We start from the raw sequence: 21,375 nt of genomic DNA on the forward strand, positions 1-21,375 counted from the left end.
TGAGACCTATGGATGAATAGGTGAGATTTTTAATAATTTGACTCATCACGACTCCCTGTAATCGATACCGATCTTCAATATTGACACTTTTGTACATACATCTGTTCGAATTCAACCTATACTTGGGTACATAGTTAATACCACGAGGAGTACTGCCATGTGTCTAATCCGAATTTATGGCTGGGGTGACGAATCTAGCGATTTTTGTGCTTATGATGCCAGAAATACTCAAATTTTGTACCATCAAAGGATTAGCAATTTAACCTGTGTGAAAGGTTTCTGGAATCGTGTCATAGCCCTTAGGTCTGAACCAGTTCTTTATAGCCCAGATTCAATAATCTATCCACCAATCTTACCTGCAACACCATCATACTCACCATCCTCGCAATACATGCCAATACCACCAAGACCACTATCACCAGCCTTTTCACGTTCCCGACATTACTTTTCCCGACATCCGCCTTCATTCCAGACATCCCCATCATCCTTATCGATTGTAACGAGCCTATTATCAAACGAGTCTATAATCTTCGCTGCGAGTATAACAATGCTATTATTCGCTTAGTCGTACTTAATCCACACTCCGTGATCGTACATACTAGTCAGTTTAAGCTTGAGATTATATGAGATAGGTCTATCTGTCTAGAGTAGAGGTGAGTGAGGTTAAAACTAGATTTGATTGACTAATTGAAGCCGAGCTACTTTCAATTCATCGAGTAAAGAATCATTCGCTCAATACTGTTGAATTCAATTTCTCGATATATAGGTATTATAGTGTGCTTCCTGATCCCTTGACAAAAAGCGCCCATAAAATCTACTCACTCACTCAACAATATGGAAAGATATTATTATATAGTAATCCTTGTCTGGTTGGGTAGAAAGCGTGTACACAGGGTGGTAATCAGTCCTCTAATCCACACAATAAGAGAAAATTAAACGGTGCGCCTCTAGATCGGATCTGTCATGCTAGGCGTCGCTACCTATTCACTAAATTTTAATGTACTGAAAAAGGGATGATGGATAAATAGTTTGATTAGTAGCTGATGGCTAGCTATTAGGAGCAACGAAGAAACACCAACGTTTTCACTTCGCAAAGCAAAAAAACAAGCATTAAAAAGTACAACTTCGAGCCAATGCATGGAAACAGAAGAAAGAAATGATGCTGTACTCCTAAAGGACAAAGGTACGCTCAAGGGGGAGCTTCATGACATTAGGGGTATTGGGGCTCCAATAGGGGAATTTGATGAATCCAGAATTTGGACTGAGCCAAAATCTTCTGAAAAAACTGCCCGCCAGAGCTTTGGTTCGGGGGGATTAAGCGGTTTTGGCCAGCTTGTCCTGCAATCAATAATCAACCATTGGGTTAAAAGGCCAGTGGAGATCCACGGTGCGTACGTGCCACCAGGAGCAAATCTCGAACAATGCTCTTTCAGGCGATCCCCCTCTCTGATGAGCTCTACTCCCCACCCTATCTGAGCAAATCGAAAATCTATTCGCCCGCGCCCTCCTGAAGACCACTCGCTTGTGACGTTCATGGCATAACCAAGAACCTGATGGCTAGCTCGATAGAACTCATCCTGGTATGAAGCTTCAAATGGGCGAGCCATTGCAGCGTACCCCATACGGATGGCACTAGAGATGTTTCTCGGTGAAAATTGGGCCAGAACCTCTCGAGCCAAACAGCCGATGTCAGGGAACCTCCAGATCGGGAAATCCAGTTTGTTGCTTGTCCAGTAATATTCCACGAATTTAGCATGTAGGCGCGTTGGGAATACGCAAAGGATTTCATCTCCATCGAAGTCTTTAGGCTCTGAGTGCAGCCAGCCATTTTCGTAGCACTGCTTGACACCAGGGTTGGCAAGATCTTTCGTCACGCTTCCGTCAGATAAAGTCTTACGAAGAATTTCAACTGCTTCTGTAGTGACTTTTCCGCGTCTGGGGAACGAACGGCGAATATTTTCTGACATAAGTAGTTGGAAAGCTTTCTCTTCATTGTCTAGACTTTGAATGATGTGTTCATCTGTAATTATCAGCCCTTGGTGTTTAAGGGCACTGTGATAGAACGTCCACAACATTTGAAGCATGGCGTCAACGGCACCCGGATGACCATGAGTAAGCTCGAAAATGTATCTCTGCGCAGTGCTGTCTAGTCTAAGTTCAGGAATCCGATGCGATTGAACGCAGAATCGAACAACAACATCAAAAAATTCTGTAGCGTCATAAAAAAGCGCAATCGATGGTGAATACTCGATGTGAGATACGGTTATTGAAACACGCTGTTCAGGGCCCAGGTGGGCCAGTGGGCTTCCTGCAATATTTATCGATTCTGACCCTTCTGTTGGGGATCCATAGCAAGTGAACATGCAAATTCGCGGCCCCCAATGTCTGCGACTCTGCATTTTGATCATTTCGATCCAAAAAGCTTCATCCTGGTAGGTCAATTGGCCTTCATCGATGATCAGCACATAGCTGCCGTCTTGTAGGAATTGACGGTCGAACTGCGTATATCCGCGTTCCCGAGCCTCTTGCATCAAAACTTGCTTATACGACTGACCAGCTGTCAATGACCAGCTGTAGAACGCGATTACAGGGACATTCTTCTTTCGGTAAAAGGCTTCGAGGAGACGTGCGAGGGTCGTTTTTCCTGACGCAGGAGTACCCCTAACATGAATGAAAGTTTGCGCATCGAGTATACGAGCAAGTTCGATAACCGTGTGCTCCCTGGGCGAGCGTAATGGGTCATTATCTGGAATCCTTCACGTTAGAAACCCAAGATCAAAGATCACAAGATCAGCAAATTTGAACAAACCACCCATGATGTTGTTGTCATCAATTTCGGCGCTGCTAATCCAGCGCAAGGATCTTGAGAGAAAATTCATTTTGTTAAAAAATGGAGGGCTCTATAACAGCTTCTATTTTGGCGTGATTTCTGAGAGGTTCTTTCCTTCGGATATACATCTACTTTCTAGAAGAAGGGAATGTACTGACTAGTACTAGTGCCTTTTAGCGACCCACACCACGGCCGTGGTGGGTCGATCTACACCGCCTAATTTTGAGATGTGGAGCTGCGTTAATCAGCAGCTAGCGAGTCATCAACGATCAATCGTACGAGGATATTGATAAAACTCAAGGATCTGGTACGCATTAGAATCTACATAATGAAAATAGAAGCATAGCAGGAGAGGACCTACTTAACTGTGTACGTAGCTTTACGTAGACTTCTGTTGACGGAAACTACTTTTGTTCATATCAATCATATTTCAAATTATTTACACAAAGACTTCGGGGACTTGATCTTCTACTCTATTACACACGAATTACGAAAGAAGTTGACACTGGTTCAAAAATTAAGTCATTAAGTTAGAATGACCGAAGATAATGATTATCATTCATATTTTTGATGCTACTTAGCAGAGTAATTAGTCTCCAGCTCACATTGAAGTTATTGTCCCATTTGGGGGCAAAATGCTCCAGCCGCAACGACCAGGTTCATACGAGTGAACTTCACCTTGTAGACAGGGGTCTTCTTGGTCGGGAAGGCACTGATCTGATCAGCGCTAACGACAACATCTTTGCCCTTCTTTTTCTTCTTTTTGCCCTGACCGGTAGCACCAGCAGTGGCATTGCCAGCATCCATAGGAGCCCCACCATTCGGCTCCAACACGCGTCCTTGGGTACCATCTGCAGGGCCAGTAACATCCCAGACGCGGACAGTACCATCAGCTCCACCAGAAACCAAGAGATTCGACTCAACGTTGAAGCTGAGGGACCAGATACCGCCCTTTCCGTGGCCACGCATACGCTTCAGCAGTCGACCCGGCGCAAGGTCCCACAAGATAATTGTACCCTGATCATCTGCAGTCGCCAGGATTTTTCCGTTGTTGCTGCATTCCATTGCTGTGATGTAACCAGTGTGACCTGTGAACATACGCACGGCATTTCCAGTGGTGACAGCCCACATGCGAACGGTCTTATCGCTAGCAGCGGTGAAAATATAGGCAGAGTTGGGATGGAAACGGACCAGCTCCACATCCTGATCATGGCCAACAAAAATGCGCTGCTGAACGATCTTGTCGCTGACCCAGAGACGGGCACAGCGGTCACCTCCACCTGAAACAAAGTAGTGACCAAAAGGTCCCCAGCTCAAATCCCACACAACGCGATCATGGCCTTTGTAGACGACGAGACATGCCCAGCTATCAAGAGACCAGAGGCGAATACTCTTATCATCAGACGATGAGAGAAGGAAACGTGCATTCGTCGGCACAATATCTTCTCTATCAGTCTCCGGTCGAGTACCGGAAGGTTGAAAGCAGACCGCATAAACAGGGCCAGAATGGCCAATGAGACGTCGAGAATTAGTTGGAGGCAAATCATCGATTTCAGGATAGGCTGGCTCGATGGGTTTGCCATCAATAGTCCAAACCCGAATGTACGATTGAGCGAATCCGCAAGCCACCAGTTCGTTGTCGTCAGAGAAATCAACACAGTTGATGCTGTTCAATTTATTAGTAAAGGGGTCACTTAGCTGCGAGGGGAAAAAAAAAGGGAACGAACCTGTCGAAGGTATTGTGGAAGGTAAACATGCACACACTGGCACCGGGGGCCACACCTCCAGTACGAGTATCCATCTTGTACCGATCACGGGTCTCTTTGACTTTGATTACTTCGATGGCGATATCACGTGCAGTCGAGGGAGGGAAAGGAATTTCCGCACGTGTGGGAGCCTCATCATCGTCCTCCTTCTTGATCATTTGATCAAACTGCTCGATGAGAGAGTTACGACCAGGAAGAGGAGGGACCTTGAGATCCTCTTCTGTGAGCTCCTCACGCACATCCTCCTCCATCTCCGGTTCCATTGGCAACTTTCCAAGCTTGAGTCGGGTCAAGGTGCCCGCCATGGCTGGGTTATCACCAGTATAAGCCGAGCCGGGGTGGTGGCCGGGAATACCGTCATCTTCTGTAGGGAGTACCTGGCTAGGGTCATTCTGACCAAGCATCGCTGCAAAGCTGAATCGGTCATCAGCGGCACGCTCTACGGTCTTTACCGAGCAGTAGCTGCTCAGAATCGCCAGCATAAGAGACGCTCCTTCTTTTTCCTTGCTTTCAAGGAACTGCACAAGATTGGCGTATGCGGGTGCGCTGAGAGTGATCCGATATTTATTTGAGCGATACAGCTTCGACAAGTGATTTTCCTGCACGTGTTCGGGGAGAGAAATCGGCTGAAATATACGAATATCATCACTGTGCTCAGGAAGAAACATGCTCTTGTGAGTTTCAAAGAATTCGGCGGCCACCTGTGGGTAGAATGAGGTGATCATGTTAAGATACGAATAGACAAACAGTGGCCATAGAACACGGCGAAGCTCCGGCTATATGTATGTCAGCAGCTCCCAAGATTAGATTCGGAACAAAGATTTTCATACCTTGTAAAGATCCAAGTTCTCTTCAACCCATGCCTTGAGGAGACCTAGATAATTAGTTAGCATGCATTCGACAGTAACGGGAAAAGAAAGTCTGCTTACCAAATCCTTGCTTGAACTTGGGGCGTGCATCCTCTGCGAGAGGGGGAAGAGGTCGACCGTCCATCTCTTGATTGGAAGATTCCATACGAAGCATAGCCTCAGTACGGCTGTAGCCTTTTTTTGCAAGATAATCGATCACCTGTTGTCGAGTGTCAGTGATTTGTCCAGCAATGTTGCCTTGATTAGTGACTGTCGAGGTAACTATATGGTCAACTGTCTGCTCATATTCTGCCGAATGAAGTTCTGCCTGCCCCTGGAGATATGATGATTGATTGTGTGGATCCTGTGTGATTTGTCCTTGGGGACGTATTTCTTCATGGAGACGGCGCTGGACAACACAGGCTTCCCGCAGGCGTTCACGTTCTGGCCGGAGAAGTCTGTTTTGCGCACGTTTTTCCTCGGAAATTGCCTTGGAGATAACATTTCGATCTCGGGCTTGCTGCGCGCGATCTCGTAGGTTCTGGGAATATGCGGCCATGCTGATTTCTCGACGAGCATCTTCTGCAATCTCTTCTTCAGAACGAGCAGTCACTCTTCTCAGTGACTCATAGGCAGATCTTTCCTGGGCAAGAGCTTGTGCAACTCGAGTGTCGTTGGCACGAATAACGTCTTGAGACGATGTCCTTCCAGGGGAGGCAGCTTCAGAATCGGGAGTCGAACCTGGTTCATCCATCTTCAAACAAATAGGACCAACAAAGGATGAAAAGTTGAATAAAAAAAGAGGATAGGTGAAAAAGGTGGGATTAGAGAAATTGGAAGAAATAGAAGTAGGAAGAAGAGGGGGAAGATGAAAAGTGGGAACTTGAATGATGAATCAAGTATACCTTGCGCTCCTCGTCATGTTTAAACTGTCTGTGTTCTCAATCTTGTCTCTTACATACCTTTTGGACCAACTCTTCATTCGAAATTACCATCTCTGGGGAAGACATTGTGAAATCCAGTTCAGGTTGAATGCAAGAGAGTAAGATATTAAGAGAAAAAACAGAAATAAAATCAGAGATATCAAATCTGGGCAAAAGGGAAGGCACCGCCGAGGGAACAAGAAACGGGCAGTAAACAGGATGAAGTTATCACTTGTGGATACATACTATTTGATTTAGATTTTGCTGTGACATGGCACCACTCTGAGGTGGTGCAGGTCCTGGAGAAGGTGCTGGAGCCCCAGATATAGGTTGTTGCGACATAGGCATGCTGTTACCACTTGCGCCAGGTCCCATGCTGCCACTCCTAGGCGCAGGACTAGGAGCGCCACCTGGCGCCGACATGGTGATGGGGCTAGATTTAATTGAGACTTAAATGACAGGTATTGGTCTAACAACTCTAAGAGATCAATAAGCTGTGGAGGATGAAGAAGGACGTTCAAAATTAGGGATTCACGGGATGTCAATTGATATTCGGACGTGATATGCACAGCTTAGGTAAGCTGCCCCAGGTTTTGCATTTCACGTGAGCCTGCCCATCACCTTTTCTTTCACACCCCCCAACTAGAGCTTATCCTTCAATTGTCAAGCCTGTATTGTCAAGCCTGTACTGATTTTAAACAATGAGTGAAGAAATGCCACAGGTATCAGCACATAGCTTCAGTTCTGACGATCGGATCCGTCAATTGAATGACATTGACAAGGTAAACTTACGACAGCTTCACATTCTGGAATCATCTGCTAATTTATTATTCCCCCTTCAGGATGTTACCAAACTGATTAATTCTGCTGGTCTAGCAATCAAGGCCTTAACCAATACACCAGGAGATTCCACAATGCCTCACAGCTCCCTCGAATCGCACAAGACTCAGTTTAAAGAAGCTACCACACACTATTTTGCCCTTCTCTCCTCCATTGATGTACGCCTTCGCCGCCAAGTCTATGCTTTGGAGGAGGCTTCCCTCCTCGCTCCAGATTCAAACTCTCGAACAGATGCAATTACCACTGGAGCTGGTGCTGCCGGTGTTGTATCTGGTGCTTCCAACCACCTGGACATCAGTTGGTTGAATAGCCGGAAGAATACAGTTGGACAGGACAAAGAAGCTGAGCTGTGGGCAGCAGCTCGGAAATTTGTGGAGAATTTGGACGAGACTGAGGAGTATACACAGATGAACTCGAACCAGTCCAATGAGGCTGAAAAGATGCAGGTTGATTGATGGATACCTCTTATTCTTTTATTTCTCATCTCCTTTGATACCCCGTGATTTTGAGGATCACAGCAGAGAACTATATGAAATACAACACAGGTCGATAAATAAGTAGCAGATGTTCGATATTGGCTATGCAAAGAAGAAATTTCAACACTAAAGGCTATCTAAACTTGGACTCTCTGAGCCGATTCAGCCTTCCTTCATATGGGTTGTGGTTACAAAAACAGTCTACTTCTGCATAGACTTGATCATCTCCAGCTGTGTTGCGCGGTCCCGGTTGGCGTCCGAGAGTGGTGCCAGACCTTAAAGGTTCAGTCAGTAATGAATTACACAGATTGCGGGATTCTATGATTATAACTTACTCCGAAGTTCTCCCACAACGTCCTTAGCCTTACCAAAGTAGACCTCCTCTGTATAATCCAGGTAAGTAACTACAAAGGGAAATACTTGTATGGGAAGAGATCTTACGCAGCAAGTTCCGCATCTTCAATTCCATATCTTCAACAAGCCGACCAACATTGGCGACATGGCTGGCATCGGACTCCACGGGCAGATCAACCTCCACTTGCCGGGTCATGTTGCCACTTAGGTCCATCTCACCCAGAGACTGGCTCTCGCTGGCCAGGTGAAGGATCACAGTACTGGTCAATTTATAGTGGGACATGCGTGCACGATCGGTGGCCTCGAATACGTGAATGCTGTCCCATTCGCCGGAGCTCTGAGAGCCTGGAGTAACCCCTGGGCGAGAAAAATGTCAGCCACTACACTTAACACAATGCCGGCGTGATTTTATCAAATGCCTTACCCTTCTTGAGCAGAATAACACCAGCAAATCCATCGTCCAAATCCCAAAAGTACACACTCCCTACGCCACCCTCATAGTAGAGTTCGCGATACACATCAAAGGCCTCATTTGCAGCAACTTCAAGCTTGCGCACTCGCTCACTGGGAACTGTTCCGTCCTCGAGTGGTGGATCAAATTCATTGCTCCATGGTGAACGGTAGCTGTCACCGTCACGGTTGTAGTCGCAGAGCAAGTAGTCGCGGCTGGTCTGAGGGCACCGGCGAATCTCCAGAGGTTGATCAACAGAAGAAAGGAGATCCTCGGTCAGGTCGGGAACAATTGTGGTGATCGCTTGCAGGTTAGCCTTAGTATCACGGGGATTCAGGCGCCGAAGGAGGTCGCTGGGAGGGAATGATCAGCTTGCATGCACATGTAGCGGGGTTACGGGAGACTCCTGGAATTGCCATGCGGGTCGCATTTCCCAGGGATCTCAAGGAGAGTGGTATGGAAATTCAAGAGAGATAACATACAGTGCGCTATCAAATTGTGCATCAGCCATGGTGAAAGAGGGGGTGGGTTGTAGCTTGGAGTTATTGCTGATCTGGAGTTGGCAATGTTTAGATATGGAGGTGCGTGTACTTTAGTGGGTCTTGGCGTGGTAGTAGCCGTAACCACTAGTAAAAGCGTGGAAATAAAACTGCCATGAACATAAAGTCAATATCTTCAGATCCAGAACTCTGAATCTTTGAGCCTCTCTACTAAAGGCTTAGGCATTGAGTCTTGATTATTCTACGGATCACGATTGAAAACTAGGGACGTACGAACCAGACCAGGCATATTAGCACTGAGCTAGTTTACCACCAATCAATGAGTCCATGGTGTCTGTTTAGCAGATGCTCACCGACATTTGATCTTATAAGTTATTAGCAATAACACACGTTGGGTTATCTAGGTAGTACAATGAGCCTATCGTCAAAAAGGAAATACATGATCGCTTCAGGAACTGATTTGATGACCTCTGAGTATTCACCTCTCATATACCACATTTAACGAGTTATATCCACCAAGTCGCATGCTCATACTAAACAGTACGATCCACATGTGACCAACCTCGAACTGCCTTGCAATCATTAGTCGAAGAGCTGCATATAATGGAAACTGCTCATAACTCTTGAGGGTGTGCACTAATGTTGATGAGAGCTAAGGAGTCAAACACATTTCCAGGTGCCCTATCAAACACCAGGCCGAAAACCAGCGTTCAAAGAGAGAGAGAGAGAGAGAGAGAGAGAGAGAGAGACTTACTGCTCTCTTTTTTAATATAAATCTACATACTACCTACCTAGGTACATCTTGCAAGGTCTCTTTGAAAAGTAAGGAAGAACTCCCAAGGTCAGTTACCATTTATGATTCGCGACAAGGGATCATGACATAAACAGAGCTTGGGCTCCTCAAGGGCGTCATTGAACCAAGGCTTAATATTGAGTCTGGTATCCCCTTCCAAGGTCTGGAAATCCTTGTACAAAGTATGAGTATTACCCATATAGGTAAGGATAGACATCCGATACGATCTATGAGATATCTTAGTAACTATATAAAGACCATCCGTCACCATCAATCTTGATTATAAGTGTGAATAAAACGTTGAAGATAAGTACAAAATGTCTTTTTTTACTATAAATACCCTCAAGTCTGACAGTATAATAGTGAATAACCATTGAAAGTTGAGCCCCTTGAAATATCCCACCAATTAAAGTCATGCCCAGATTTAGGACGGATCCACTGAACCCTGGATCTTGTATTTCTCAGTAATCCCCCTTAAAAAGTAAGGCAGTCGTCCTTGCTATGGAGGAATGTTGTGGAGTAATATGATTTCAGATTATTATAATTAGCTGATGGCAGACAAACGAAAACAAAGCAAATGAGAAACTGGGAAGGATCTAGAGTGTTTGATTCCTGTACATCCGAGTAGTAAACAGGTACTGGGGTAACTGCACACTCTCTTCCTTCCACCATCACTCGCCATACAGTCGTTTCCGTATTCCTTTTAAGCATCTTGATGTAACTGAACTTTCTTGCTATGTCTGCCCAGTTGATTCTTGTCGTAGTAGACACTACCACCAGGCGTAGGTCCTGCCATTGAAAAAGCCGAAATTACTTGCCAGAAGACCTGTAGGCTTTCATTTCTTCCCTGAAAACACTGGCTTCTTTGGCCTGCTGCTTGCATCCTTCGCTTCCTGAGTGAACGTGTTGTAATATGAAACGAACACTTGGTAGTGTGATCGATGCATCTGATCATTGCTGATCTCGAGACTATCTGAATAATGCAGCCTTATATATATCCATTGACAAGGAGCCACCGAAACTCAGGGTAATAATAGTATTCATAACTGAAATATAGACGAATGACAATGATAATCACTGTGACTGTTCTCTTATGACTGGCATAAGTAAGTCTGAGTAAATGAATAGATAGGGTTGACGGATATATTGCAAGGATTAAAAATGCAAAGTTTATGTTCATGTAGTTTATTCAATTTATTCACCGCCAAATGCTTTGACTGTTTTGACTGCGGGGAAGCTTCCGCACTTTTCAATATATCAAACCTGAAGAACTCAACTGCAGCATCTGGACAGTCTTATCTACAATGGATCCAACCAGCAGCCAATTCAATAAATTATACGATGCAATGTCAGAATTTGTCAACACTGCCATGGCAGGCTACGACCCATCTCACAACCCAGCACATGTTCACCGAGTCTTGAACCTAGCCAACAAAATACTAGTCGCAGAGCAAGCCCTACACCCAGAAAAACAATACTCAGCCTCAATTGTCAAGCTAGCCGCCCTCCTGCATGACATCGGAGATAGGAAGTATCTACCAAGTCTAGAATCCTTGAGCGACACCCGACTAGACCCAACAACAATGGTCGAACAAGCACTTTTGGCCCAGGGAGCCTCAGCAGATCTGGCATCGAAGGTGCAAACGATCGTCTCACATGTGTCTTATACAACTGAGTGCAAAGATCCTTCTGTAATCAAGCGCCTTATCGAAGAGGGGTACAGCGAGCTTGCAATTGTGCAGGATGCTGACCGACTCGATGCGCTGGGGGCTATTGGAATCGGACGCTGCTTCACATTCCTCGGTTCTCAAGGGAAGAAGTTCGCTGTTGATGGAAAGTGGGAGATGGATAACTCCATTGAGCATTTCGGGGATAAGTTGGTGAAGTTGGAGGGTATGATGAAGACCGAGACAGGGAGGAAGATGGCTCGAGCTCGGACGGAGAGAATTGAGTTGTTTCGAGAATGGTGGCGCGAGGAGATTGATTCTTCTTAGACTTTTTACTCTTTACAATGGAGACAAAAAAAACTATGTTGAATATGGAGCTCGAAGCCCCAGCTTGATATTGATATTGATATTGATGTGCATAGAGTCATTAGCTAGTCATGCCTAAAAAGAGTGGTAGCTTCTGCCAACGCATGAGGACGCGCAATAGGAAATTCTTCCAGATTGACGCCATAGTGAGTGATGTGTAGTGTAAGGATAAAACTCCAGAAGAATGAAAAATCAGCGCGAAGCCTCCTGTCTATCGAGATGCGAGCAAAAGACAAAAGTATCAAGTGCGGACTTGGATATTTGGGTATTTGGTTGTTTCTGTGGGAAATAAAAGAAGTCTTCAAAAACGCATAACGGGATAACAAATCAACAGAGTAATCCGAGATCTTTGGATGTATCTGATGCAGTTTCTGAGTGGGGGGATCGGATGAGAAGCACAATAAAACAAATAACAAACTCCGATTGCATTTCTCAAAACAGCATGCGTGAGCATCAGTTCTAAAACAAGTGTAAATTAGATTAGACCCGATCGCGGGCAAAATCCAAAACTTCACAGTCATCCTCAAAAAAGCCATCATCGGCCTTCAAAGGGGTGTGCTTCTTCTTGCGGCGAGTGGTGATGACCACTTCCTCGACGTTGCCAGTGCTATTGGTCAGGCTGATAAGGTTTTCCATATCTCCACCTGCACCAAAGGAGTGCCCATGAACGGCATTATCGTCGCACTCATCATCCAGGTCGTCACCAGTGTTATTGTACGATCTCACATGAACCTTGGTGGTTGGTATATCATTCCCAAAGACCCACTGTTCACCTACCGAATTATCGGTAGAGTACACATGTAGACCAACGCGTTGATCAGTATGGAAGGGCTGGTAAGGAGTGTTCGTCTCAATCTCTGCCTTGGAGAGGGGTTGGCAGAAGGGCTTACTCGGACTAGACGATTGAGCGCTGACCGATGGCAGAAGCAGATAAGCTTGACGGGTCAGATCCTGGTTATATGGCACAAGCGGTGCTGATCCACAAATGCTTTGTAGGTTGGCAGGTAGTCTGTACTGGGTGACCTTTTCACCAATCACAGTGTGGAATTGACGACTCTTATGAGAGACTGGGCCTCTCTTGAGACAATACAGTTTAATCTGGCCACCATCCGCCACACCAAGGTGCATCTGACCTTTGCTGATGATCCAAATCACACGAGCTGGTGCCGGATCGCGAGCGAGACCTGTCAGGTGGAGTCTGTTTTCTCCCACATGTCGAAGGGTGTGAACAGTACCAGAGGCCGCTGCTCCCATTGACTTGCTCAGACCCGCCGCCACCACCTTTCCACCCTTGATACCAGCTGCCGATGTCAACGCAAGCCCACTCATGTTAGGGAAGGCTGTGCCGGAAGCCGGCACCCGCCCCCGAACCACAGAGAAAAATGGCTGTGTTTTACCACCAACCAGTTTCATGGCTGCCGACAGGGGGTTTCCACTAGTCGATTGCGTTGACATTTCATCACCAGCAGGATCAACCGAGGGTGCCCTTTTAGTCGCAGGTCGAGCTCGCCGGAAAGGCGGGCATTGAAACGCACTCCCAGGCAAGTCAAAGACATGAATAGTGCCCTTGCGCGTAATGACGGCCAAGCGATCTCCTGTTGGCGCGGTCCAGATCACATCGACGATGTTCGATGCGGTCAACCGCGCGTATCTGGCTACCTGCCTCACATTGGGACTTTTGCTCACCTGGTCGTCGGTCATAAAAGCCATAGCTCGACAGTATTTCAGTTGCATAAGATCCCAAACATACTGGACATCACCCTTTGTGCTTGCCGTGAATAGCATCAGACCACTTGGAGAGATAGAGAGGAAACTGCAGCCATTGGGAACTTGAAATGTGCCAACTGGATTTAAAGACATAGCCTTCATATCTGTGTTATCATCAAATGGCTTGAGATCGATGATAGAAACTGCATCGGGCTCGGTAGACAATGATTGGGTTTCCTGTCCATGGGTTGGTGGGAAGAGTCCAGTTTCTGTGCGAGCTGGACGTAGAGGGGGTGCGCCAGGAGGAGCTTGCTGGCTATTCCAGTAGCTATTCCAGGCTTGAAGGCCCTGGTCCCCCATCCAGCGGGCACCCTTCACTAACTCTTGCGTGACACCTCTGGCGACCTTGTCGAAAAGGCTCTCCCCTTCACCAACGTCTGTAACACAATTCACAGATGGCACAGTAGGTGGGCCACGAGACTCGATACCTTGAGCTCGTGAATGCATGATGTGCGCAGGAACGGTGCCTTGTATCGACCTCCGGGTAGAAGATGATGGTGGCACAATTGCTAACCACCTTCCCTGAACACTCAAGATCGGTCGGTCCAGAATAGAATGGTGGGGTAGGTCATGGTGAGATCCCTCTGGATCCGTAGAGCTAGAGGAAGTGGAGTATCTTCGGGATTCTCCGACCTGGATATTGGTCCAAGTCTTTCCCAAGCACTCATAGCCACTGGACGGAGTTTGTCGGTAGATGTAGACTTCTCCGCTAACCCCAGAGGCTACAACGACATGATGTCCACTATTGTAGATCTTCAAACTACCAACCGGGGGCGGTGCCAAAGAGGGCATACCCAAGATATTTTCCATCGAAGACACTGGGTTGCTCATGAACAGTGTCTCAATGTGTTCACCGGATCGGAGTGAGTATACTTCGACTCGAGTTTGATACGATAGAAGGTTATCCCGAACCAGGCGACTGTCTCTTGATCGGCCTCCTGTAGCGGAAGGCGGAGCATCATTAAATTCCGAAATAACTGGAGAGGAAGGCGCCTCTTCTTCATTCGGTGCCAGAGGCCCATGGATAGTGATGGCTACGTGTGGTTGCGAGGAACCGGGTGCATCATTGGCAAAATGATTGGCAAGAATCTTTGCTTCAAGAACTCGGCCACCGAGACCAGTGATCTGCCCAACGAGACGAGTCTGATGATCTTCAATCGCTTGGATCTCCACAGCGCCGTCCATTCCCACTACCAACACATTCATCCCAGCCCGAGGCGTTTTGGCCGTCATGCTTGGGAGTGTATCGAAGCCGTAGAAGGAATAAGATCCGTCTTTCACGGTGTGGCCTTGCAAATCAATGTCTGGGGCTTCATAAAAATGGGCCTGGGGGAGATGGGGTGGAGGAGGCATATTGTTGCCCATTGGACTTCCGTAAGAGTGGCTCTTGCGCCAGTCCACTGATTGCTGTCGTGAATTCAAGGTGCTCCGGAAGCCACTACCATAGCTAAATGGTCGAACACGTGAAGGAGGAGATGCAGAAGAAGGTGGACTAAAACCACCTCGAGCCTGAATCTTTGGGAAGTTGATAGGCGGGGAATCTGGGGAAGGATGGTTGAGTACACCTACTGCATGCGCTTTGGTGGGAACATCAATTGCGGAGTCATGTGGAATAACGCCATCCATCAGATGATTAGTCGGCGGGCTTTTGGCACGCTCAACGCCTGCTGTATCCTGGGACCAAGAATCATTACCCCTAGCCTCTTCCCGCGCCGAGAAATTGATTTGGGCTTCCTGAGGCAGATCTTCATCCATCAAATCAATTGGTGGACTTTTACCATATGGCACTGCCTGGGCCCATGTATCAGTACGGGCAGCTAGGTCATTATCTCTTTCATGCTCCATTGTCCCTAGTATATCCATTGTTACGGTGGGTTGAACATGGTGTTCAAGAGAAGGATCAGGACAAGAGGATGGCTCTGCCTGGGGAACAGGTTGGTTTCTGCATTATATCAGTGACTGCTTCGGCCACCTTGGGAATGTAGTTAGGGCTTTGTCCTTACAAATCATCTGGCGTTTCAGTAGTTGTTCTAGTCCCCTTGGCCTTCTTGCCCTTCTTCTTTTTACTCTTTCCAACAGGTTCATTCTCCTGGGGTGTACGTGTCTGGTCCAAGTTGAAGGTTGGATGGTCTTCTAGAGATCGACTGTGCTGATTGAGGAGATCTGCAGGTGTGGCCGGGGACATTCAACTGAAAGGGTACCTCTATTAAAGAGGCACGAAACAGGAACACCGCTCTCAGGACCCGTTAGGTCTGAGAACGGAGGCTAGTATGAAGGCTGCTCGCAGATCACGAAATAACAGGCTGGAAGTACAAAAGGAGGGGTTTCTGGGTTTCTAGTGCCACGACGTCAGTATACATCTCTTTATTTCTTTCTCATGAATCCCTGATTTGATGCAAATGGCAGTTTAACACATACAATAAAAATAATAAAGAAGATTAGTCTATTTGAATCTGGTTGGGTGTTTGGAAAGAACAGGGTATGCGTATCTGAGGAGCGGAGGTTGCTCTTCGATACGCGGGGAAGCTTTGATAAGAGCGATAGGACGACAACACAGCAACTGGATGGCGATGATCCAGTCAGTGTAGAGGTATAGGGTCGGTGGTATAATAGTGATGAGAAGTAATTCAGTTTAGATGTGAAGACAAGAATATTGATAAGGGGATCCCGGATGGGGGGTAAAGGAGGGGAGATACCGGGAACCGGTACCTTACCTGACTCAGAATGGGGGCCTGGTTGGCTGACCCCGTCATTCTCCGGCCACGTTCCCCCTCGTGACTTGATGATTGATGACTAGTCAAATATAAGCTCTAATCTAATCATTCGATTGTTCTATAGCCTTCCTTGATCTCACTAGTACTATGTACACTACTATCTAAGTGGTCACTACCTAAGCTTAGCCACCCCGTGGACCGTGAACCCCAGGAGCCATTACCAGATAAAACACAAAGAGCCGTCCTTAGCCTTTGTTATCCTTTGCTAGGGTAAGATTATGGTTGATGGAAAATAGAGCCAATAAATGATAAATGACCTAGTGGGGTTGGGTCACGGGGCTTGTGACGCGATGCCCATTTGATATTGAGGTTGAAGGCAGGTTTGACCTCGGGATCTAGAATCGAAGAAATCATTCAACCTTGATTTTCTCTGACATCACACTGAAATTCAAATGGTCCTTGTTTTTGTTGTATTAAATGAAAACTGAATAAGTTGTGTTCAACAATGGTGATACAGGGCCTCTATGTGGGGCCGGTGTTTGTATGGTTTCTCCTGATCCATTTCAACTCAGGTCTTCTTCTTTGTAGCTGCCTTGGCCTTGGCTGCCTTCTTCTTGTTGCTCTTAATCATAACAATGCTTATGAAGGTACCCACAACAGCAGAGCCCAGAAGGGTCAGGATCACGGGGATGCGGATGGCCCAAACACGCGGAGGGAAGAGATCGTGGAGAGGGTGGCCAGGGTCGACGAAGGGCTATAATATGAATGAGTTGGGATCCAGATCTGTATTGAAGTTGTTAAGGCGATGCTTCATACCATCAACAAAGTCCAGGTGGTGTAGTAAAGAAAGATTGCGGTGGCGGCCAAGAGCATGGCGGAACCGACGAGTTGGCCCAGCTGCAATGAAGTTAGTCCGGTCACCAAACACAAAATACAGAGATCTTATATACCATTCTGTAAACGAGTGATCTCTGGAATAACACAGTCGAGTCCGAGGGGAAGGAGAGAAGGAGGCCCTGGGCGTGGAAATAGAAGACTAGGTAGGAGTTGTGGCATCGCGCGAGTTGGCCTTCTGTCACGTGACGACTGACGCGCTAAGAGCTTTCAATCTGCCCCATAAGTTTTGGAGAACTCTCCAAGCTTTACCCTCAACCCCACAAAACCTCCATCTCCCATTCTGAATCCCTCATCTCCTGTTTGAGAGATCCTGAAAATGGCGGATCAGGTCACTTTGCAGTCTGCGGTGAGAGTGCCCACACCCCCTCCAGTCGCATTTTCACCATCGGCTGTTCCTCGAAAACGCTCACCTCCCTCTCGCTCACCCTCTCCCAATCGACGTCGCTCACCTCCAGGTGATGCGCTTAGAAATGATTCGAATGTATCTGGTTTGGATCGGGACCGCGCCCTTGATAGAGAGCGCCTCCTCACTGAGCGAGTGCGCGAACATGAGAAGAAAGAGGCTGCTCGCAAGCCAATGACAGAGGAGGAGAAACAGGCATCTGCGAAGGCTGAATATGACAAGCTCATTAATATGCGGTCAGGCGGTACCTACATTCCCCCAGCTCGACTCCGCGCGCTGCAGGCCCAGATTACGGACAAGACGAGCAAAGAGTACCAGCGAATGGCTTGGGAGGCTTTGAAGAAGTCCATCAACGGTCTTATCAACAAGGTCAACGTCGCCAACATCAAATACATTGTTCCAGAGCTGTTCGGAGAAAACCTAGTCCGAGGACGAGGTCTCTTCTGCCGCTCCATTATGAAGGCGCAAGCCGCGAGTTTGCCCTTTACGCCCATTTACGCCGCCATGGTGGCCATTGTAAACACCAAGTTGCCGCAGGTCGGAGATCTGCTGTTGTCCCGCTTGATCATTCAGTTCCGCAAAGCATTCAAGAGAAACGACAAGGCAGTCTGTTTCTCCTCTTCGACATTCATTGCACATCTCTGTAACAACCAGGTGGCACACGAGTCGCTTGCTGCCCAGATTCTTTTGCTTCTTCTTCACAATCCGACTGACGACAGCGTGGAAATCGCCGTTAGTTTGACAAGAGAGGTTGGCCAGCACATACATGAAATGAATGCACCAATTGGAAATGCGGTTTTTGACCAGTTTCGAAACATCCTCCATGAAGCCGACCTCCAGAAGCGTACGCAATATATGATTGAAGTCCTGTTCCAAGTGCGCAAGGACGGGTTTAAGGACCACCCGCCAGTCAAGGAGGAGCTTGACTTGGTAGAAGAAGAAGATCAGATCACTCATCAACTGGGCTTGGATGACGACCTTGAGACCCAAGACACCCTTAATATCTTCAAATTCGATCCTGAATGGGAAGAGCATGAAGAAGCATACATGAAGTTGAAGGCCGAAATCCTCGGCGAGGGCAGTGACGATGACGACGAGGACGAAGAGGATGAGAGCTCCGACGAGGAATCGGACACCGAAGAGAAGAAGTTGGATATTAAAGATCAGAGTAACACCGACCTTGTTAACCTGCGCCGAACTATTTATCTCACAATCATGTCGAGTCTCGACTTTGAGGAATGCTGTCACAAGCTGATGAAGATCAAGCTTCCCGCAGGCCTGGAAGAAGAGCTACCGTCAATGATCATCGAGTGTTGCTCCCAGGAACGCACATATACTAAGTTCTTTGGTCTGATCGGAGAACGATTTGCCAAGATCAACCGACTCTGGTCAGATTTATTCGAGGCCTCGTTTGCCAAATATTACGATACAATTCATCGCTATGAAACCAACCGTCTGCGCAATATCGCTCGATTCTTCGGACACATGCTCTGTAGCGACGCCCTCGGATGGCATGTCTTGTCCGTCATCCATCTTAATGAAGAAGAGACCACCTCAAGCAGCCGTATCTTTATCAAGATCCTCTTCCAGGATCTTGCAGAGCAACTCGGCATGCCCGCTCTTCATGCCCGCTTCCGGGACGAGATTCTGCGACCAAGCTTCGAGGGTCTCTTCCCAACTGAAAACACACGTCACAGTCGATTCTCTATCAACTATTTTACCAGCATTGGTATGGGTGCGTTGACCGAGGATATGCGCGAGCACATTAAGAATATGCCTAAGCCCGCTTTGCCCGCCTTGCCTGCTGCTCGATCACCATCTCGTTCTTCATCTGTGCGGTCACACTCGACAGGATGTTCGACATGCACTCCTCGTTCCAAATCTCGGTCGCAGTCTCGGTCTCGACTGCGGTCACGCTCCCGTTCATATTCGCGTTCTCCATCTGTTCGGTCACACTCGACGGGGTGTTCCACATGCACTCCTCATTCCAAGTCTCGTTCGCGGTCTCGATCACGGTCATATTCTCGATCGCGGACATATTCTCGATCTCGATCTCGATCTCGATCGCGATCATATTCTCGCTCACGGTCATATTCTCGCTCGCGGTCACCCGCTCGTCGGGACCGTCGTGATATCTCGCGGTCTCCCGTTCGTCAGGACCGTCGTGATGTCTCGCGTGGTCGATCTCGTGAGATATCACGCTCGCAGTCTCCCGTTCGTCGGGGCCGTAGTAGATCTTAGGTTGTTTAAGATCTCCTGTTTGTCGTAGCCATACTTATGTAATGATTTTGTATAATAAGTACCAGGTAGTGAAGCAGACATGCAAGGTATTTGAGCTTCATATCTTCATGAAATCTCTAGATTCGATAACCACATATCCATCTTATCTGCCTTTTAACTATTGTAATTATTCAATATGGGATGCTAGCCATTTCGCTGGGTAAATCAGTGAATAACAAAGTATTCCTTGCGCAACAACCTCGCCCCCAATGTAATTCGGAAACTCCAAGAACCTGGATCGACACTCCCATCTCCTCTTACCGTGTGGTTTTTCCGCTAGTACCTAGCTACCTAGGCGTTTTTTAGCTGACGGAAAACTACATCACTGTTTGGTAAGGAACTTATATTGGGACGAAAGAAATATTAATTTATAGAGGGTTAAATGTTTGAGTCACGTTCCGGAGACTATATGATACAGCCGGATATTTCTGTCTTTATTGAAAGGCTCACATATCAAAGGCCGCTACCACCGATGTCAATCGAGAATGAAGGTCAATGAAGGCAACGAAGCAGACAAAAGCGATCCGATCCGCCTATTGCTTCATAGAGGCCCCCCTTACATAGGTAACTAGGTAGCAAATCTACTAGATGTAGTAGGTCGACTTAAATAAAATCAACAAAGCTCTAGCCTACCTAGGTAACCATGAGTACTAGGATATAAAATGGGGCAGAATGGCGGTACTTCCACATGTGTACCAGCTCCAATCTCATGAAATATCGGATTAGGCATTTATTGACATATTATAATCAGAAAAAGACACTGCTTCACACCAAGAATCCTGGTAAGAAGCATGCTGCTGGTATTATTCCAGCAGAGGCCGATAGGATCCAGTTCGAGTAACTTAGGAACTGTACTAATCAATTACTCTTTTACGGGGGCCACTCGAAAAGCTCTCTCGAAAAAGCGTCTGTAGTCCTGGACATAGACCTCGAGTATACTTCTGATAACTTAGTCGTAAATCAAACTGGCATCGAAATGTCGAAGGAGTTGACCCAGTAGAAGGAACTGACCGCACAGTTCGAACAGTTCGAACAGTTCGACATAGAGTGTACAGATCGATGCAATCAAAATCGATATCAAAATATTATCCGGGTAGTGTTCAATATTGCGTGCCGACGACGTTCCCGATCAACGGGGCAATGGAGAAGATCTGAACTATCGGACTATAACGAGCTCTCACTTGGAGATCTATCTTGTCGGGTCACAAGGGCAACAATATGAAAGATGAGATTGAAAAGATAAAAGACCAAAAAATGACGCCAATACTAGGAATGGTAACATTTGTATCGACTTATAGATCAGATTAGACCAATGGCGGCATTAGTTCCAATATAGCCAAAATAGAACCTGGCCAATGGCTGTGCTAATTTCAATCCGAAATCTGCTTCTGATTCGTAGATTGAAAAATCCACTTTTATGGCTACAAGAGAGAGAGAGAGAGAGAGAGAGAGAAAGAGAGAGAGTCGAAGTTTTTTCACCACTTCTTCTCTTTTGAATCT

The 21,375-nt window shown here is 46.9% G+C and overlaps 9 protein-coding genes across 9 annotated transcripts; 3 read left to right on the forward strand and 6 right to left on the reverse strand.

Annotated features, from left to right (window-relative positions):
• Positions 1 to 1,202: 1,202 nt before the first annotated feature.
• Positions 1,203 to 2,816, reverse strand: N7495_004953 (uncharacterized protein; the record flags this gene model as incomplete). The annotated part of the gene is made up of 2 exons (XM_057207604.1): positions 1,203 to 2,746; positions 2,810 to 2,816. The coding sequence occupies 2 exons, from the start codon at positions 2,814 to 2,816 to the stop codon at positions 1,203 to 1,205; spliced, it is 1,551 nt and encodes a 516-aa protein (XP_057061378.1).
• A 626-nt stretch (positions 2,817 to 3,442) lies between these two features.
• N7495_004954 (transcription initiation factor TFIID subunit 5) lies at positions 3,443 to 6,198 on the reverse strand (the record flags this gene model as incomplete). Its single annotated transcript, XM_057207605.1, has 4 exons — positions 3,443 to 4,496; positions 4,558 to 5,372; positions 5,427 to 5,470; positions 5,526 to 6,198. 4 exons carry the CDS (start codon positions 6,196 to 6,198, stop codon positions 3,443 to 3,445), a joined length of 2,586 nt encoding a protein of 861 aa, XP_057061379.1.
• A 397-nt stretch (positions 6,199 to 6,595) lies between these two features.
• N7495_004955 (uncharacterized protein) lies at positions 6,596 to 6,790 on the reverse strand (the record flags this gene model as incomplete). The annotated part of the gene is made up of 1 exon (XM_057207606.1): positions 6,596 to 6,790. The coding sequence occupies one exon, from the start codon at positions 6,788 to 6,790 to the stop codon at positions 6,596 to 6,598; it is 195 nt and encodes a 64-aa protein (XP_057061380.1).
• Positions 6,791 to 7,068: 278 nt separating this feature from the next.
• N7495_004956 (mediator of RNA polymerase II transcription subunit 11) lies at positions 7,069 to 7,662 on the forward strand (the record flags this gene model as incomplete). Its single annotated transcript, XM_057207607.1, has 2 exons — positions 7,069 to 7,149; positions 7,210 to 7,662. 2 exons carry the CDS (start codon positions 7,069 to 7,071, stop codon positions 7,660 to 7,662), a joined length of 534 nt encoding a protein of 177 aa, XP_057061381.1.
• A 222-nt stretch (positions 7,663 to 7,884) lies between these two features.
• Positions 7,885 to 8,999, reverse strand: cap2 (F-actin-capping protein subunit beta; the record flags this gene model as incomplete). The annotated part of the gene is made up of 5 exons (XM_057207608.1): positions 7,885 to 7,958; positions 8,019 to 8,066; positions 8,125 to 8,394; positions 8,462 to 8,841; positions 8,971 to 8,999. The coding sequence occupies 5 exons, from the start codon at positions 8,997 to 8,999 to the stop codon at positions 7,885 to 7,887; spliced, it is 801 nt and encodes a 266-aa protein (XP_057061382.1).
• A 2,086-nt stretch (positions 9,000 to 11,085) lies between these two features.
• N7495_004958 (HD domain-containing protein) lies at positions 11,086 to 11,775 on the forward strand (the record flags this gene model as incomplete). The annotated part of the gene is made up of 1 exon (XM_057207609.1): positions 11,086 to 11,775. The coding sequence occupies one exon, from the start codon at positions 11,086 to 11,088 to the stop codon at positions 11,773 to 11,775; it is 690 nt and encodes a 229-aa protein (XP_057061383.1).
• Positions 11,776 to 12,294: 519 nt separating this feature from the next.
• Positions 12,295 to 15,766, reverse strand: N7495_004959 (uncharacterized protein; the record flags this gene model as incomplete). The annotated part of the gene is made up of 2 exons (XM_057207610.1): positions 12,295 to 15,523; positions 15,585 to 15,766. 2 exons carry the CDS (start codon positions 15,764 to 15,766, stop codon positions 12,295 to 12,297), a joined length of 3,411 nt encoding a protein of 1,136 aa, XP_057061384.1.
• A 1,097-nt stretch (positions 15,767 to 16,863) lies between these two features.
• On the reverse strand, positions 16,864 to 17,248 carry N7495_004960 (dolichol phosphate-mannose biosynthesis regulatory protein; the record flags this gene model as incomplete). Its single annotated transcript, XM_057207611.1, has 3 exons — positions 16,864 to 17,049; positions 17,112 to 17,192; positions 17,246 to 17,248. 3 exons carry the CDS (start codon positions 17,246 to 17,248, stop codon positions 16,864 to 16,866), a joined length of 270 nt encoding a protein of 89 aa, XP_057061385.1.
• Positions 17,249 to 17,508: 260 nt separating this feature from the next.
• N7495_004961 (pre-mRNA-splicing factor CWC22) lies at positions 17,509 to 19,864 on the forward strand (the record flags this gene model as incomplete). The annotated part of the gene is made up of 2 exons (XM_057207612.1): positions 17,509 to 19,433; positions 19,489 to 19,864. 2 exons carry the CDS (start codon positions 17,509 to 17,511, stop codon positions 19,862 to 19,864), a joined length of 2,301 nt encoding a protein of 766 aa, XP_057061386.1.
• Positions 19,865 to 21,375: the final 1,511 nt, after the last annotated feature.

This window comes from Penicillium taxi, assembly GCF_028828555.1.
Source record: "Penicillium taxi strain IBT 34144 chromosome Unknown utg000004l_segment0_segment0, whole genome shotgun sequence".
NCBI classification, from domain to species: Eukaryota; Fungi; Ascomycota; class Eurotiomycetes; order Eurotiales; family Aspergillaceae; genus Penicillium; species Penicillium taxi.